This window comes from Zootoca vivipara, chromosome Z, assembly GCF_963506605.1.
Source record: "Zootoca vivipara chromosome Z, rZooViv1.1, whole genome shotgun sequence".
Lineage (NCBI taxonomy): Eukaryota > Metazoa > Chordata > Lepidosauria > Squamata > Lacertidae > Zootoca > Zootoca vivipara.
Window position 1 is genome coordinate 13204342 of NC_083294.1, and position 19933 is coordinate 13224274.

Sequence of the window (19933 nt, forward strand, 5' to 3'; positions counted from 1 at the left end):
CAGTGTGACCGGGCTTTGCACTTAAGGGAGGAGGAGGGCATTCAGAAAGGATTTCCATCCCTGCCTGGCACAGGAGACTTACAGAGTGTTTCCCCCCCCGCCTCATCTTGGGGGCAACAGCAGGGTATTTCACCTCCAGTGCTGAAAAGCATCATTCCCTCTTCTGTGCAAATATGATTCCTGACCTCCACTGTCTATGGTTATCCTAGTTACAGTCCACACTGGGCCTCTGAGACCTGGCTGTTTTATATAGGTCTGTAACCCATAAGGTTTGTGTGCCCTCCCCCACTGCCCTGCACAGGACATACTTTTCTGTTGCCCGCCATTTAAAGTCCCTCCCATCTGAAAAATGCAGGTGTAAATCTATTTTGGAAATTTGTTTCTTCACTGTGCCTTTAGACACCTTAAAATAACATAACCAAATTTTGCATGATGGTTTTCATCTATGCTTAGATAACCTTTGGCACCATTTTGAATCAAGATGGCAGAGTGAACTTTTCAAAACTGTACTGATGGCTTTTGGTTCCTTAGAATCCCTAAGCAGCCCCTGGTACAAACCTGCTAATGATAAATAATAGTAAACTTGATCCTTGACCAACTTTCCCCAAATGGTTGCCTTCCAGTTGTTTTCAGTTTTTATGTGTTTTGGCTGTGCTTGTTGGGCTGATTGAAAGTTGCTGTTCAAAACATCTGGAGGACACCAGGTTGGGCAAGGCTGGCCTAGAACCTTCTCTAAGGAACAATAAGTAGTAAGCACAACCCTTGGCTGCTCTTGGATCCACTTTTACAGCATGGATTGTGGCCTGGTGGGATTCCTTGCAACACAAGTCTGATGGGGCCAGCCTCTGAAAATCCCCATGCCTTTCAGAGTTGTGTAGAGCAGTGGTTCCCAACAGGTGGTCCGTGAACCCCCAGGGGTCCGCGAGCTATGCCAGAGGGGTCCGCAAGATGCAATTAGAATAAAAAATATATTAAATATATTTGTATGATAACAGATTTTTTGTTTTGGCTGCTTCCTGCATGAGCAGAGTCTAGCGCAAAACTAGAATTAGATAGAGGCAGTAGTTCTGCTGTATGCCATTTACAAACACTACTGTTTTGCAAAGAGGCAGCGCGCGCATTCTACTAACGCTCACCTCCCCAAGATGCTTTGCGCGTGTCGGCTTCATTTGTGCGCTACTGCGCAGGTACCCTGTCTTCTCCATTCCCCTCCCTCCTCCCTGGTGCGCGCTGCCTCTTTGCAAAACAGTAGTGTTTGTAAACAAAGCGTTGTTTTTTGCGGAAGCTACAGTTCGCGTAGTTAAAAATGGACCGTTGGTTAAAAAGTGGTTCGTTAAAACGACAAAGGCCTACAGATGAAGAGGAAGATAATGCATTTGATGTTCAAGCAAGTAAGTCAGTGACTCTCGAACCGATCTTGTCAGTGTCCATTGAACCTAAATCGTCGGCGTCCCTTGAACCTAACCCTTCCAAGATCAGTGTTAAGCTTACTGGAAAAATTTGAAAATATAACTCTGATTACTTGGAAATCAGTTTTAAGGTTTAATGGGGGTCCTTGTCACAATAGCGGCTCGATGAGGGGTCCTCGGGAAAATTTTGTTGGGAACCCCTGGTGTAGAGAACAGGGGGAATTTCCCAAGTGTAGCTTCTCCCATTTCTGACCAACAGGCTATACAAATTTTCTCTTCTCAGCTTTGAAAGACCCTTTGCTCTTCTCCTGTTTGTAATCTGGACAGGAATGGGGATCTTGTGGCTCTTGTGATGTTGCAGACTTCAACTTCCATCAGCCCCAGCCAGCATGGGCAACAGTTAGGGAGGGTAGGAGTTAGTCCAACATCTGGAAGGCTACAAGTCCTTCATTCTTGCTTTAGCTGTTAAATCAGAACCATTTTGAGAGGGGCTTTGATTGGGGTTCTATGCATAGCCAAACGGCAGAATTCATCAACACAAGAGATGGCAATTGTCACCATGTTTTAATGGCTTTAAAAAAAAGGGAGATAGAAACTCAGGGAGGACAAAACTAACAGTGCCTATGTAGCAGTTCCATTTATCAGGGAGTATATGCCTCAGAACAGCAGTTGCTGAGGATCACAACTGGGAGAGAGTGCGTTGCACTCCTGCTCTGCTTGTCAGCGTCCCCCGTTCATCTGATTGGCTGCTCTAAGAAAGAGGATGCTGGTCTAGATAAGCCTTTGATCTGATCTAGCAGCCAGGCTCTTCCTACTAATCTTCCTTCTAGCTGTGTTGGACCAGAAGCTGAGAATCCACCCCACCCCTCCCTATTTATCCATTGTTTGTGCATTTGTCTTTCATCTCAAACGCAGCCCCTCCCAAGAGCAAAACGGGTCACGGCGCTGCCAAAAAGCACGGCAAGAAACCAGGTAATTTTCTGATGGCGTGCTGAGAATTGGCTAGTGCGCTTGGTTGAAAGTAGTCACCGTAGTAGCTAGCTCACCTGCTAGTGGGTTTTGTTTTGCTCTGCTTTGCTTTGTTTTGTAGCCTATAAATCTAGAGCTAATGAGCGTGCTCCCTCCTATGTGTTGAAAAATAGGCCTAAACATGTGCTTCCCTTGAAATAATTGAGAGAGAAACTAAACAGGAATTCCCATTTCTTAGGGAGACTTTAAATTTACTACTACACCCTGTGAGTGACAACTTTACTCAGGTTTAACTCTGTCCTCCTCAGCTGTGTCCTGATGGAAATCTCTTCCCACAGCCACCCACTGCCATACTAAGCATTGGTAGGAGGTGGGGGCAGAATCTCATTGATGTGCATAGCAGTTTCCATCATAGGATCATAGCTTGGGTGAAAATAATGATGATGATAATAAATAATGATAATGATAATTTATTATTTGTACCCCGCCCATCTGGCTGGGTTTCCCCAGGCCACTCTGGGCGGCTTCCAACAAAATATTGAAATACAATAGTTGGTCAAACATTAAAAGCTTCCCTAAACAGAGCTGCCTTCAGATATCCTCTAAAAGTCTGGTAGTTGTTTTTCTCTTTGACATCTGGTGAGAGGGCATTCCACAGGGCGGGTGCCACTACCGAGAAGGCCCTCTGCCTGGTTCCCTGTAACTTGGCTTCTCACAGCAAGGGAACCGCCAGAAGGCCCTCGGTGCTGGACCTTAGTGTCCGGGCAGAACGATGGAGGTGGAGACGCTCCTTCAGGTATACAGGACCGAGACCGTTTAGGGCTTTAAAGGTTAGCACCAACACTTTGAATTGTGCTCGGAAACGTACTGAGAGCCAATGTAGGTCTTTCAAGACCGGTGTTATGTGGTCTCAGCAGCTGCTCCCAGTCACCAGTCTAGCTGCCACAAAGGAAAGGGTAAAGCACCCCCCCCATGGGCTGCAGTACTGAATAATAACAATAACAACAATCCTGGTGTTGTTGCTAATGATGCTTTTCACTCCTACATAGTCTGAGTCTAGAAAGGTTCAAGGCAGCACAAAGCCTTTTCCAGCAGGAGTGGGTAGGTGTGTTTTAGTTTGTGTGGCAAACATTCACACAGCACCATCAGTGAGGGGGGGGGGTCTACTTTAAAAGGAGTTTGTAAACTACATGTTGACAGTTTCCACCCTCTTAGGTTGTTGTAGCAATAACAGCAAAATATGCTTGTGCCGTCTTACAGACTTAACAACTTTATTACGGTGTAATTTTTCCTAGACTAGACTCTAGAGCAGTGGTCCACAAGCTTTATTCAGTTGTTGTGTGTCTATAAAAGTACAATTGAAAATCTTACAGCATCTAGCACAGCACCTTGCCGTCCAGATGTTTTGAGACTACAGTTCCCATCATCCCTGACCACTGGTCCTGCTAGCTAGGGATCATGGGAGTTGTAGGCCAAAAACATATGGAGGCCCGAGTTTTAGGAAGCCTGGATTAGAGAGACCTTATTCTGATCTACTGGGACTCTATGTCTTTATGATCTTCAGACTATAGGACCCTATCTGCACTCTACAATTAACGGAGTATTGTACCACTTTAAACAGTTGTGACTTTCCACAAAGAATCCTTGGAAGTGTTAAAGGTGCTGAGGATTGTAAAGAAGAGCCCTATTCCCCTGACACAGCTACAATTTAGGAATTCAGGAATTGTAGCTCTGCCAGGCGAGTAGCGCTCTTCTTTACAGTCCTTGGCACCCTTAACAAACTACACTTCCAAGGATTCTCTGTGGGAAGTCACAGCTGTTTAAAGTTCCCTGGGGAAAGTGGTTAAACATTCTGGGTATAAGGAAGCTGTTTTCCACTTGTACAAAAGGAGGTGGGGAAATCAGCCTGGCTTTGGGCCTGACCACTGTGTATGTATGGATGAGCCCCATGAAGGAGGCCTGTAAAGCGATGGCACTTTCAAGAGTCAGACTTCAGGAGAAGAGGATGGGGAAAATAGTCACAGTGTGGGCAGGGGGCGAAATCTGCCTGTTACTGTGCTGAAACAGGATTGTGGTGGTGGTGTCAGTGTGATTGTTGTAACTTGGTCTGTGTCCTGCTAACCCTGCTTCTCTGTAGCATAGAAGGTGTCGCCTGTATGGGTTAAATAGGGGGAGGCAAAAAAAAAAAAGTGGTGTCTTTTCATCTTCCCAAGAATCTCCCAAGGTTTCCAAACTCATCCGGCTCAAATCTGGTTCCATCCCACTGGCACCCATTGAAACGTTTAAAGGTAAGTTGAGAAAAGTGGGAGCAATTCAAAGGTTGGCACTGAGTGTTGTCTGAAATTAACGGATCCAAGTTCGTCCTGTTTGTTGATCTCATTGGGTCTACTCTGAGTAGGACAAGCATCAGATGCAACCCAGGATGACTTCTGAAAAGTTGCAAGTAAGTTGGAATTACACAGTGATGGCCGGTCCTACTATTAGGCAAATGGCAGCTGTTTCCCATGAGCCCCTGACCAGAGATGTGTGTGCCCCACAAACTTGTCATGCAACTAGCCTGCTGCCTTCAGATGTGCCACTTGTTCTGGCATAGTCTTGGTGATATCAGTGGGGGCATCCCTGGGAGAAACAACCTATTTTCTTCAGGCACTAATTTCCTTCCTTTACGGTATAGTGTGGAGGGGGGAAAGCTCCGCCTCTTGAAACTCATTGGTGCTTTGCCTGTCCATCACTTGTCTGCTTCCTCTTCATGTGTGTGTGCCTTTGTCGTCGTCCTGCTTCTTTCACTCCATTCATCATAGCATTAATCTTGAACTAATGACTCCAGCCAAAAGTCTCAACTGGAGGATGCATGCCTCCCTTGTGTGTCTAGAATGTCATCATCTGCTCTCCCTCTGAAGGGATGGATGTGCACAGAATAAGCTATCCTTGCTGAACTGTGAGAGGGGATTGTGACTCCAGCTACTTTGCCTGGGCATGATACTGCCAGCCCTGCCCTGCTTACCCTACAATCTTAAAATAAGCAAGGTCAAGATGTCAGGCCCTCAAGATATTGCTGGACTCCCAGCTCCCATCTTCCTTAGCAATTGGCCATACAGTGGTACATCGGTTTACAAACACAACTGGTTCCAGAATTCTGTACTTAATCTGAAGTGAACTTTCCCATTGAAAGTAATGGAAAGTGGATTAATCCATTCCAGACGGTCCATGGACTACTTAAACTGAAGCGTACTTAACCTGAAGCGAACTTTCCCATTGAAAGTAATGGAAAGTGGATTAATCCATTCCAGATGGATCCGCGGAGTACTCAACGTGAAGCGTACTTAACCTGAGGTATGAGTGTAATTGGTTCTGGAAGTCCGTACTTAACCTGAAGCGTACTTAACCTGGAGCGAACTTTCCTATTGAAAGAAATGGAAAGTGGATTAATCCGTTCCAGACGGGTCCACGGAGTGTACTTAAACTGAAAGGCATCAAACCGAGGTGTACTTAAACCGAGGTATGACTGTACTGGCTAGAACTAATGCTCGTTGGGAGGCTATTGAGATTTGGAGATCCACAGATGTTCCCCATTCCTGATGCAAAAGATCATAGTAGCCCAGTGTGGAGCCAAGAGCTTCTGGGATGAGGTTTGCCTCCAGATAGATTCCTGGGGCCCTGCAGAAACTGACATTTGTTCTGGTATAACCACTGCTATTAGTAAGGGGGGGACTATTTTCTTCCCAGGAGATAATTTGCAAAATATGTTGTGAACAGATCCAGAGACTTAAAGACTGAAAGATTCCAGCTACAAAGGCCTTCTAGTTCTTCTAGATCAGGGATGAAAAATCTGGTGCCCTCCAGATGTTGTTGGACTCCAACCTCAGCCAGCATAGCCAATAGTCGGGGACAATGGGAGTCCCCAGCAGCATCTGGAGGGTCACAGAAGCCACACACACTTGTCCCTGATCTAGGATACCAAACAAGGACCTTCTATCACCCTAGGAATAGCCCCAAAGAGTAAAGAACTGGACCCCAGAATGGCCCCCTAAATAGTGGCAGCTGAGCAATCAACCCAGCTGGTTGCAGTCCCCTTTTCATGTGGCTAAAGCATTCTTTGCATGCAGTTCCTCTCCCTGCAAGGTGCCTTTTAATGCAACAGCCTCTGACATTGTATACTATGCCAGCGTTAGGTGGAACTGCAAGCCCACCTACTTTCCTGCTCCTTCTGCTTCCACAGATTGTGAATGTTATGGTCACTCTAATCGCTGCAGCTTCATTGACTTCCTGAACCTAGTGACCTGCATCAGCTGCAAACACAACACCAGGGGGCAGCACTGCCAGCACTGCCGGCTGGGCTACTATCGGAATAGCTCCGCAGAGCTGGATGATGAGAATGTATGTGTGGGTGAGTAATGCTCAGTTTTGCTCAAAAGCCATGAAGCCTCCTTGTTGGTGTTGGTGTTACAGGTAGAGACCCTTCCTACTGTTTATCTCAGTGGCTATCCAAAGATGAGGGAACCTGTGGCCTTCTAAATGTTGCTTAAATACAAGGTCCTATCCCTGACAGGGTCCTCCGGATGTTGGTAGTCTCCCAAACTCCCGTCAGCCTCAGCCAGCATGGAAAACAGGGGTGGTGGTTGGGTAGTCTAGCCAAACATCTGGAAGGTCTTGGGTTTCCCATTCCTAGTTTAAAGTTGGCTGGGATAGTTCAGTCCATAAAGCATGAGACTCTTAATCTCAGGGTTGTGGGTTTGAGCCCCATGTTGGGCAAAAGATTCCTGCATTGCAGGGGGTTGGACTAGGTGAGCCCTGGGGTTCCGACCTTCTCGCTCTACAATTCTATGGTTGTAATTGCCCTAAAGCCGCAGAAGCTCACCTCTAGGTATTGCTGGACTCCAATTCTCATCAAACTCAGCCACCTTAGGCTCTGGTCAGAAATGATGGGAGTTGTTGCCCAGCAACATCCATAGACCCATAGGTTCCTCATCCTGGCTTTAAGTGGTGATGGACTGCCTAACCAATTGAGTGAGTTTTGTGCATGTGTGCTGTCCCCTCCTTAACTTACTATTGTTATTTTTTCACCCTTTTCTGCCCATGGATCTTGCTAAGTGGCTTCCATGATTAAAAAAACAAATCAAACATTGATACTTAGAGAACAACTCCTGCTATAAAAACCAAACAGCTTCATGACAGCTGCAGATGAAAACCAGCCAATCTTTGGCAATGGTCAAGCTCAAAATCACTAGCTTTTGCCTAAATGTTGACATCTCAGTAAGAACTGCATCTGCATTGGAGTTGTTTTCGAGTGTTTTAATTGTTCCATCATTTATGTGTTTGCTGCCCTGGGCTACTTTGGAAGAAAGGCTGATATCCAATTTCGGTAAATAATAGTAATTATTAATACTACTACAAATCATCATCATAGCTGTGACTTCACAAAAACCTAGTCTTTTTGACTGCTTATTCCTCCCCATTGACCTGGGAATCAGGAATTATTATTTTTAATCATTTTTATTTAATCAGCCAGATACACTGAATAATAATCATCATACATACATACATACATACCTCAAAGTGGTTTGCAAAATGAATTCAGAATGGGGTCACTACATCTCCAGTCCACCGTCCCTCAGACCTTGTGGGGGACTGGGCTGTATTGGGGGGGGGGGAATGAACGAATTCCTATGCCCCACAAATAACTCAGAGATGCATTTTAAATAAAAGGGCACATTCTACTCATGTAAAAACACCAGGCAGGCCCCACAAATAACCCAGAGATGCACTTTAAATAAAAGGACACATTCTACTCATGTAAAAACATGCCGATTTCCGGACCGTCCGCAGGCCGGATTTAGAAGGCAATTGGGGCTTAGTTTGCCTACCCATGCTTCAGAATGTGGTAAGCTATCCTTGTTGAATTTGAGGTTTCCCTTGCTCATTCTGCAGTGTGTGGGCCTCTGCCCCAAAGCCCTCCCTGCCAGCCCCACAGCTGATGTCCCCTCTTTATGTTGAGGATCAGTTGCTGCAATGCGCTCCACGTGGGGCTACCTTTGAAGGTGACTCGGAAACTACGACAAATCCAGTATGCGGTAGCTAGTCTGGTGACTGGAAGCGACTGCCAGGACCATATAACACCGGTTCTAAAGGATCTACACTGGCTCCCAGTATGTTTCCGAGCACAGTTCAAAGTGTCGGTGCTCACCTTTAAATCCCCAAGTGGCCTTAGCCCAGTATACCTGAAGGAGCATCTCCACCCCTATCGTTCAGACCGGACACTGACGTCCACCTCCGAAGGCCTTCTGGCAGTTTCCTCACTGTGAGCAGTGACGTTACAGGGAACCAGGAAGAGGGCCTTCTAGGGAGTCATGCGCACCCCGTGGAATGCCCTCCTGTCAAATGTCAAGGAGATAAATAGCTCTACAAGTTTTAGAAGACATCTGAAGGCAGCCCTGTATAGTGAAGTTTTCAATGTTTGATGTTTGATTATGTTCATATATCTGTAGGAAGCCACCCAGAGTGTTTGGGGCAACCCAGTCAGACAGGTGGGGTACAAACAATAACATTGTTATCATAATTATTTGGAAAAGGAACGAGGCATTAAGCAGGAATTTCATGTGGTCCCTGAACAACCCTGATCTACGCTGACACAACTTTTCTTTCTGTCCTGTTTTGTTCTTTCTGCACTGTTTTGGCTTTGACAGATTGCAACTGCAACCGTATAGGCTCAGTGGCCAACCGCTGCAACGAGACCGGCTACTGTGACTGCAAAGAAGGTGTCACCGGGCCAAAGTGTGACGACTGTCTGCCCGGCTACTACTGGAGACAAGGCTGCTTTCGTAAGCATCACTGTTCAGCTGTAGCACAGGGAGAAGCTCTGCCCACTTGGGCAGGGAGCAAAAGGGGGCGCAGAGCTCAATGGCAGCAAGAGATGGCTGGGAACAAAGGAAGCTGCCTTACAGCAAGTTATGCCAATACCCCCTCTAGCTCATTATTGTCTTCACTAGGAGTGAGGAACTTTCAGACCTCCAGATGTGGATGAATTACAACTCCCATCAGCCCCAGCAACCATGGCCAATGTCCACAGATGATGGTGGTGGGAGTTGCAATTCAGCAACATCTGGAGTGCCAAAGGTTTGCTGTACCTCGTCTACACGGACTGGCAGCAAGTCTCCAGTCTTCTCATGTAAGTGCCTCTCTCAACTCTCCCTAGAAATGCTGGAGATTGGACCTGGGGCATTCTGCATGCAGGTCATCGGTTCTACCGATGAGCTATAGGTGCTCCTGATGAACATATGGAGCTGCCTTATACTGAGTCAGACCATTCGTCCATTAGCTCAGTATTGTCTACACCAGTGGTTTTCAACCTTTTTGAGTAGGTGCCCTTGAGTAACCGCATTCTTTCTGTGGCTCCCCTGGGGTTCCATTACAGGATATGTGTAAGTGGGGGTTTCCCCTGTTCCACACCCACCCCACCCTGTTCCGGTGCAGGTTTTTGGCATGCAGGTAAGTGAAAGTGCACACATGCTGACGGGAACGCAAGCAATGCCACTGCTCTGTAGGGCCAAGCCTTTCCCAAAATTAGTGTTTGCATGGGAGTGCGGAGGGCAAAACAAGATACAGATCAGAAGCAGAAATCTTTTGTTATTGCAGGGAAGGGAAGGGAGCGCAAGACACACATGTTGACACAGTGCAAGACACACATGCAGACATGGTCCTTTCCTGCAACATTCTCCTTGCCCTATAAAGCTGGGTGGCTTTTAAACAGAAGGGGGGTTGCCTGCAGGGGGAGGTAGAGAAGAAGAGGGGGAGATGTTGGGGGTGGAAGGAGAGAGAAACACAGAAGACACTCCACCACTTTCAGTAAGTTTTCCAAATATTAAACACAAAATTCCAATACATATTCTTTTTTTTAAAAAAAATCTATTTTCTATTTCCCAACCCCTTTTTCTGTGATGTTATTCTCATCCCCTCCCCCCTGCTTTGCTGCACCCTATCTTTACTCTTTTTTATCATAATCATAACACAATAATCTCATTTTTTTTCATTGCTCATAGTTTGAAACATGGTTGCAGATTCTTCATATTTTAATATTTATTCAAATAATCTGAAAAGGACTTCCATTCTTAAAAAACAACAACAACCAGTGATCATTCAATTATCTTATTTTAGCTGTTAGCTTTGCTGATTCAACATAGTCCATTACTTTACTTATTCATTCTTCTTTAGTGGGAATGTCTTTCTCTTTCCACTTCTGAGCATAGGTATCCAAATTAGGATTGAAGTTGTTGAGCTTTTTTTACTCCAGGAGATAAACTGACCGGCAGGCCGGTTTAAACCCCTGAAAACAGACTTTGGACATGCCTGCCATAGAGTATCCTACCGTAGCTGCTGTACATAAACAACTTAACCATCCTTTTTCGAATTTCTGTCCCTATAATCCCTAGCAGAATAGATTCGGGTTTTTGTGGTATACTCAGCTTAAACAGTCCTTTTTATCTCATCATATATTTCCCCAAATACCCTAGCTTTTTTACGTCCACCACATATGGAAAAAAGGACTGTCTGCTTGTTTATACTTCCAGCAGTTATTCAAAACCCTCTTATACATTTTAGATAATTTATCAGGTGTTAAATACCATCCATCATTTTGATATAATTCTCTTTTAAAGCATAGCAAGCAGTGAATTTTCCCCATAAAACTCCAAGAAACTTTATCAAACACTTTCTCTGCATCTAGAAAATCATTGCCAATTGCTTATCTTTTCTCTTTTCAAAATATTCTATAGCATTTAATACAATTCTAATTGTCTTTTATTTGTCTTGTCGAGAGAAATCCAGCTTGATCTTCATGAATCTAGTCCTTTAAGACTAATTTAAGTCTTCTAGCTAATATTACTGCAAACAATTTATAATCACAATTGATTTATAGTTCTTAACCTGGGTTGGATCCTGATCTTGCTTTGCTATCAACTTAATATTAGCGTTCAGGGGTCAGGCATTTTCCCTTGCAACATAATATTGTTCATATCCATTTGTAAAGGTTGGGCTAAACAGCCTCAAAACCTTTATAATAACAAGCAGTTATTAGTCTTTGGATCATTTATTGCTTGATTCATTTCCATTGCTGAAATACCGGTAGGTAGATTCAATACATCCCTTTGTTCTTTTGTCAAGGTTGGTAACTTCCTTTCTTCCAAATATCTGCCCATTGCATCTAGGTCCTCTTTACCATCTTGATATAACATTGAATGATATTTTAAAACCATCTTTATTAGTTTTTCATTATATGTTATTCCTCTATCTATAGACAGTTTATCACATTCAATTTCCTCTCTCTTTTTCAATTGCCAGACCAGCAGCCTTCCTGGCATGTTAGCAAATTCGAAATGCTTCTACTTCAAACATTTCAGCTTTTGTTTCATCTCTTGCTTTAGTAACACCGATAGCTGGGTTTATAACAGTCTTATCATTTGTATCAGTTTATTATCACTAGGTTTATCAATTAAATACTTTTCACAATTTGCTATTTCTTGTAATATGCCTTAAATATTTTTTTTTGAATTTTATTTTTGCATTTTCAATTTTACAAACAAGAACACAAAAAAAGCAAAATACAAGCATCAAATCCCCTTTGACAGCATAGTTCATTGATTTTATCTGCCACTCTTCCTTGGTCGGAACTGTATCTTCTTTCCATCTCTGGGCTAACAAAATTTGGGCAGCTGTGGTCGCATACATGAACAATTTCTAAAAGATGAACAATCCCTAAAAGAAAATGTCTTACATATTTTGATCTTGCACCTTTTTTGATAAGCACTTTGATAAGAAGCCTCTGACAACCACATTCCCAGCATCCCATACTGTATTTAAATCCGTACTTTCCCCTAAATTTAACTCAAAGAAGTCGGTCATACATGTAAATCTCTTTTGCTTTATCTCAGTCTTTCTTAGCAAGCAGTCATTCAGCATCCTTCTAAAAGGAGTATTTCATTGGCCTTTGGTAATAGCAAATATCAAATTATGGTCTGATAAAGTTCTTGGCTGTATTTCAGTTTTCTTAAAACCAGACACTATGGGTTTTGATGCCAATAGCATGTCTATTTTTTCGAGGCTCTATTTGCTGGCTGAATGATGTGTGAAATCTTTAACCAATGGGAATTTAAAGATCCATTTTTTGTACCATCTCAAAAAACACCTTTGGTAACTTAACCACTGAAACCACATTGAATGTAGTTGCTCTGTGCATATCCCCTGAAACCACTCAGTTAAATCTCCCAGCAATATGACATTTCCATCGTATTTTTCAAAGAGTAGATCGTCCAGCTTTGTATAAAATTCTTTTTTCTCATTTGGTGCATAAAGTTCCATCAACATGATTTTACGTCCCACTATTGTAATTTCCACATCTATTATACTCCCTTCTTCATCTTTAAAAACTTGTTTTGGTTCCAATTTTGGATTCACATATACTGTAACACCACGCCTATCTTTTTTGTTTTCTCCAATGCAATAAATTCATTCATACATACACACACACACACACACACACACACACACACACACACACACATATATAATTTTCTCATTTTACATTCATTTTAACAAAAAAATACAGATGTATACAAAAACAATCTTCATTTCCTTCAACTTCCTCCCCCTCCTTTCTGCGGTTAAAGGCAGCCCTGTTTAGGGAAGTTTTTAATGCTTGAAGTTTTATTCTGTTTAATATTCTGTTGGAAGCTGCCCAGAGTGGCTGGGGAAACCCAGCCAAATGGATGGGGTATAAATAATTTATTATTATTATTATTATTATTATTATTATTATTATTATATCTTTCATCTCAATGTAATAGATTCTTGACCTATTTTTTATTTATTAAATTTTTTCTAGGAGTCCTTTTGATATGTTCTCTTGCAGACAAATTATATTCAGTTTTTGTTTTAACAATACATGAGCAATCGTGTATTTTAATGTTACTATTGAGTCCATTTGCATTCCATGATACTAATTTATAAGCCATTATTTTGAAATTTTAAAGTCCTTTTCTCATAGAATTGTGTGGCTCATTTGTATCTTGCTGTTCTTCCTCCAACTTGTCCAGTTGTTCTACTTCTGTTTCTTCTTCCAGAAATCTTGCGGTTTTTGCAAACCTGCACATCTTTATCTCTTAGCTTTGTAAGTAAAACTCAATCCCCCTGCGTATTCCCATCTAAATGGTACCTTCTGTTTCTTCAATGCCTCAACCAAAATTCTGTGTTCCTTTCTTTTGTTTAGGATCCTTGATAGGATTTCCTTGAGAATTCTAATCCTCTGAACACCTATTTTTAGATGGTTTTGAAAATGAGTTTGTAGAATTTTATATCTCAATGCTCTTGAAGTAAATTGCACCAAACAGTCCCATAGCTCTCACATATGATTATTTAATTCTATAATCTCTGTCTATCAAATTCTCCATCATCTCTGGTGGTAGTTGTAAAAAAGACGCAAAATCCTTTCCTTTCCTTAAATTCTTCTTCCCGAAGCTCCAGGAAACCTCTAAATCTAAAAGAAAAAGAGAAAAGAAAAAAATTCTTCTTGATACGTCTCCAAGACTGCAATCTTGTACTCTAAGGTTTCTTTCTCAGCCTGGAGAGCTGACACCTGACCTTGAACTTCTCCTATGCATCTTTTTGTATCTTGGCTCTCTCCAGAAAGTTTTTTAAAAAACTGACCCTTCCAGCGATGTTGTCCTTTTAACCAAGTCTCTAATGTCACTGGCACAATCTTTAATGTTCTTCGATAACTCAGTCAATGCTAAAGTATTTTGTTCTAGAGGTAAATGAACTCCCATCAAAATCTCACTGGAATCACCTTCAGCTGGCAGTGACGCTTTCCTGCCACCACCCTTTGCTATTTTCGACCTTGTATCTGTCATATACCTGTTTTACCACCAGATGGTAGTATACCCTCAAAAATATTTATTGCTTTTCCACCCTGATCTTCTCTTGTCATGCATGACCTTATTTCACCACAAGACGGTAGTATTACATATATTTTCTAAGATGTGTGTCTATTTACATTGCACAATGCTCTTTTCCCATGATCCCAATCCCCAAATCTTTGGAACACAACAAAGGATCCCTGTGGACTCATTGCACCAAACTCAAGTATTTATATTGTATCCAACAGAGTCCTTTCACTACAATTATTAATTGAAAATAATCATGATAAAAACAGCTCTTTATATAATTATTAGTTCATGTCCTTCGAACCACTCCTTTCTTCAGCAACCCAGTGTTATTGTAATTCATCTTAAATCAGCATACATTCCGTTTTAATAATTGAGCTCCTTTCGGTATAATTGTGATCCACAAGAGAAATTGGGGTGAAGATGGTCTTACCAACTGTTCTTAGAGAAAATCTTCCTGCATCATTTGCCACCCCGTTACTCACCGCAGCAAGATGTTACTTTACTTAAAGTTCTTTAGACCCAGCACAGAGATTTGTTTACAGCTTGTTGTTCACCATTTTCAATGGGTTGGTGCCATCAGTTCATCTTTGTAGTTTTACAATCCAAATTAATTAGGATAGAAGACAAAAGAGCCACTTCATGAACAGCCTGGCGCAGCTATTCCTGAGGAATCATCAATGGAGTACCTGAATGGCCCCTTGTACCCATCTCGGACGGTGACCTTCAGCATCGCTCACAATGGGGAGAGCCTATTTTTGTGCTGTGGGCACCCTACACACACACACACACACACACACACACACACACACACACACACACACACCCATAACTCCTGGAGGGAACAAGGATGTGGTACAGTCACTGCCATTTTAAAATCCCTCACAGTCCCGTCCCCCTCCCCTGATGGAAGAGTTGGCTTGCTTGCCTGCTAGCTGCCCTGGAAGTCCATTCTGGTTTCTCTCCTTTCCATATTGCTGCATTGCGAATTTAAGCATGGGACCTAGGTGTAAGAAAATCTGGAAGCAGAAAGAATAAAATAGCAGGCAACTTCAGGCCAAAACAGACATCAGTTGGCCATAATTACTGGCAGTCATAGAAGAATGCCATCAGTGTTGACACATGCTTTGATTTCACAGTTTTATATCTTATTTTTAATCCTTTTTTTTTTCATTCATTGCAAGATCTTTTGTTGGGCAGCATGCAAGTAATGGCCGCAAATAAATTGGAGCCGGGTTGGGGAGACTTTTATTTCTGTCCTGAGATGACCCTGGAGAGGACCAAACTTTGTGGCTTTTGGGTTGCTGCTAATATTATCCAAGTAAAGGCTCTGGAGTAAATTAAATGTGTTACAGATGCCTCCATCTCTGTCTAAATATGTGGCTTTGCAATCAAGCAAAGAGCTCTGGTTGCCCCATTTTGAAGAGCTACAAAAACTGAAGGAAAGGAATAATGATCAAACCTTCCAGAGGGGCTGGGGCAACTTCAGGGTTTCAAATCCTCCACTGGGTGTGACCTTGGGGGCCAGTCACTGCTTTTCAACCTGGCCTACCTTGCAGGGTTCTGCAGCTAGAAGGGGAAGGTAGGGGGAAAGAACCACATACACTCCTTGTAAAGCAGATGGATATCATTGTGATAACACACACACACACACACACACACACACACACACACACACACACACACAGTTGGGACTTACTTGCAATTAGTAGGGATGAAAACTACAATTTTTCCAGAGCAGGGAATAAAGAACCCTTTCCACAAATGGCACCCTTCTCTCGTTCACCCCCAACACTCACACACACACGACTTTAGCCATCTAGGTGCTTGCATGTACAGTTGGTATTTCCTTGTAAGTAGAAGGCAAGCACCAGAGCAGTAAATAAGGCAAACTTCCCACTTTGCATAGGATGCTCCATAACTGAATTCCTCCTGGCTGGAGCAGAGCAGGAGTCAGGCCGGGCTGGGGAGAGAGACAGAGAGATAGATAGAGAGAGATTGCAGATATGCAGGAAGGACGGCTGATGTGAAAGGGAGAGAGAGAGAGAAGGAGGGCCCTCCTGCGGCACCCCTAACCAAACATCAAGTCACTCAAGAGCGCCGAGGCACACAGGTTGAAAACCTCTGGTCTACACGGACTGACAGTAAGTCTCCAGCGTTTTGAACAGGGGTATATTCCACCCCACCCCCTGGACATGTAAGGGATTGTAACTTGACACCATCTGCATGCAGCAAAGGTACACTGAGCTCTGGCCCTTGAGGAATATAATGATAAGAAGCTGACTTATTCTGTGTCAGGCCACTGTTCCAAATAGCCCAGTATCCTCTACATTGCCTGGCTACAGCTCCCCAGGGTTTCAGGCAGAGTTTCTCTTCTAGCCCTACCTGGAGATGCTGGGTATTGAACCTGGGGTCTTCCACATGCCAAATGGATGTGCAGAAGTTCCCAACATCAATTCCTAGCAGCTCCAATTCTGGGTAGCAGATGTGGGAAGGGTGTGAGATGTTAGGGAGCTGCTGCCACAGTGGGAGAGATAGTCCAGTTAACAGACACACAAAGCAGCAGAAAAGGCAAGACATGCAGGAGCTACAGCAAGGCTGGCAAACCTGTAGCCCTCCTAATGTTGCTAGACTTCCAACTCCTATCTGCCCCTGCTAGCACAACCAGTGCTGAGGGTGATGGAAGTTGGAGTCCAATTACAGCTATGAGGATGAACCATAGCTCAGAGATAGAGCGCGTGCTTTGCATGTGGAACAGGCAGAAGAAAACTCACGAGCCCCAGCAGTATAGTCAGGGAAAAGGGAAAGCCTTCCAGAGGGTGCTGCATTTCAGTTTAAAAACGCTAGGGACCTTCCTGCTCCTTCTGCTAAGTGAGGCCCCGGCCTTTCGCCCCAAGGTTCTGCCCTGGCGCCACCATTCTCTTGCCTCCAGATCAGACTGGAAAAGGCATTTGACCAGGAATGATGGGTGTGGTGGTGAGAGTGTCGGACTAGGACTTTGGAGCCCAGGGCACAAATCCCTACTCAACTGTGAAGCTCAGAATGACCCTGAGCTAGTCACAGTCTCTCTGCCTAACCTACCTCCCAGTGTTGTTAATGAGGATAAAATACAGCAGGAAAAGAACCATGTACAGCACCTTAAGAACCTTGGAGGAGAGGGGGAATATGAATGTATTAACAGTGGTGATAATGATGATCATGACAATGAGACTCCTGCCCCAGTCCCAGGATACATAGCTGTCAACCCCCGGATTTAAAGATAAGAAATCCTATGGGGCTGTCAGCTCCCGTATATGAAAGTAAGTGCGCTGAATAAGGGAATTTCCTGCAAAAAAAGGGAAAGTCGACAGCAGTGCCCAGGAAGGATGGGCAACCATCAGGGGCTAGCAGGCATTAAGAGTCGCATAACGTCTATAATCCCTGACCAACTTCGTCCAGAGTTATGGTTTGTGTAGGGTTTCAAGAAAGTGGGGAGGAGCCAAAGGGGTTCCCCCACATGGACAGAGTTCAGCCACTCTCCCTGCCTCTCTTTCCACAGCTAATGTGTGCGACGAGGAGCTGTTGATTTGCCAGAATGGGGGCACTTGTTATGACAACCAGCGCTGTCTTTGCCCACCCAACTTCAGGGGTGTCCTCTGTGAGCAATCCAAATGTGAGGGAGAAAACAAGGAATGTGACTCGGCCTCAAGCACGTACCTCAACCTCTCGGCCTTCCTCATCAGCGTGCTGGGGCTGCAGCTGCAACACTTTTTGGACCTTTGAAGCCCAGGAAACCAGGGGGAGGGGGGGAAATGCCTCATGGAAGGACAAGAGGGGAAGGGAAGCAGGGAGGGTGCTCACAAGTTAAGGGAGCAGGGGGTTGTCTCTCTCTCTCTCTCTCTCCCCACCACCAGCCTCTCTTTCCTCCATCAAACAGGGAAGGGGGGAGAGAAGCAGAAGGCGCCCAAGGGACTGTACTCTCCCCCTTCTGCCCAAGTAGCTGAGGACCCCGGCTGGAGGCAGCTGCAACATTTCAGAGGCAGAACTGACTCTTATCATTGGGAAGAAGCAAGGTGCCACAACTCTGGGGTGGTGGCAGTGGCACTGGCAAAAGACTTGCCTCGCTTCCTCTTTCTGTTCAAGGGTGACCTTGCGGCCCCTGTTCCACTTTGCACAGGAGGAATCTGCCAAACAAAAACAAAACCATGCCACAAACCTCTGGCGCTTAGTTGCTTGGCTCTGTTCTCCTCTGTCCCTTTTCCTTTCCTCCTTACTGTTATTGTTTTGGAAGTAGCCCTCCGAACAGAGACTGGCAGCTATAGAAAGTCCAGGCTGCGGGGCAGGGAATCTGCAAGATTGTACCCACCTTGCATCGTCAGCCTGCTCCAGCCCAGGCCTAGAATTATATCGTTGCCTACAAATCAAGTTGCTGAATTTATTAAGTTTTTGTACTTTTTCAGTTTTTATTCCGTTGGTTGTGAGTCTTTGATTCCCACCCCACCACCCCTTTCTCGCACTCAAGACCAGAACTGAACAAGGCTGCTCTGTATCGCGACAAAAAGTGTAATGTGTGTTATCCAGGCTTCACCGTATAGTTTACGGTTCTCAAATACGTTTTATTTTGGTAGAGAATTATTTTTGTTTGGATTATAAATGTTCTAAAGAGAGAGAGAAGAAGAAGAAGAAGAAAAAGACAAAGAAAAAGATGAACCACCGCAGCCTCTAGAGACACATCTTACCATAAGTGTTATGGTGTAATAATCCTCTACTACAGTAAAGCAACCTAATAACTGCTGCCCTGTCTCAGTTTTTTCCCACCTTCCCACACACTCTGTTAATTTACTGATAAGAGCCTTAACAAAAAAAGAAAGAAACAGAAGCAGATGAAAGTCTTGTTGCATTTTCATGACACCAAAGACTTACGCACAACCGCTGGCGGGCTGTTGGGAATGAACACACGGGTTTCTTTTCAAGACTCATATAGCAGAATGCATTTCTGCAATTTCCCCCTAATTATTTTTATACTGGTAGCCCAAGGACACGCAACATCAAAAGCAAATCTGGTCCTACTTGTGTTCCTATGGTAGGGGAGGGAAAGATGAGCAACAAGACATTGGGAGGAGTGTTCTTGCTTAGAGTTTTAATCCTCTTTGGTGGCCTCCAGTGCTGTAGGCTACACCCAAAAACATTGTAGTACAACACCATATTGGCTACCTTCTATGTACGAGGTCAAGCACACCAGTTAATCCACCATTCTGGATTTTATTCTCCCTTTCCAACTGATTGCGTCTCAGTTCATGTCAGGAGACTTGACCCCTTAAAATTTTTGGAAGTGTTTTTTTTAAAAAAAAAAAAAAAGCATGGGGGCGGACTATGCCTGTGAACCTCAAGGACAAAGCTTTGTTAGACCTCATGGCTTGCCTGGAGGGGGGAAGGAACCATGGTTTAGCTTGCAGCAGAAGCACATGACAAGCAAAGTGAGTGCAATCTTCTCTCCAGGAATCCATTGCCAAGCTTAGCGTTATGTGCAAGGTGGGTCGATGCTATGCTAGACCTATGTGCAGTAACCTCTGGTTCACCTCAGACAGGGCTAGGAACTGTGGTTGGAGGCCACAACCCCCCTGAAAGCAGCCTTAAAAGGCAAGT

At 44.0% G+C, this 19933-nt stretch overlaps 1 protein-coding gene across 2 annotated transcripts in view; it reads left to right on the plus strand.

Annotated features, from left to right (window-relative positions):
• NTNG2 (netrin G2) overlaps positions 1-19240 on the plus strand; it is a 126933-nt gene extending 107693 nt beyond the window's left edge. For both annotated transcript variants that reach the window (XM_060270662.1, XM_035113520.2), the window contains 3 exons: positions 6598-6765; positions 9062-9196; positions 17847-19240. In XM_060270662.1, the coding sequence (XP_060126645.1) occupies positions 6598-6765; positions 9062-9196; positions 17847-18070 (527 nt within the window). In that variant the 3' untranslated portion in view covers positions 18071-19240. The remainder of the gene's footprint in view (positions 1-6597; positions 6766-9061; positions 9197-17846) is intronic.
• The last annotated feature ends 693 nt before the right edge of the window (positions 19241-19933 follow it).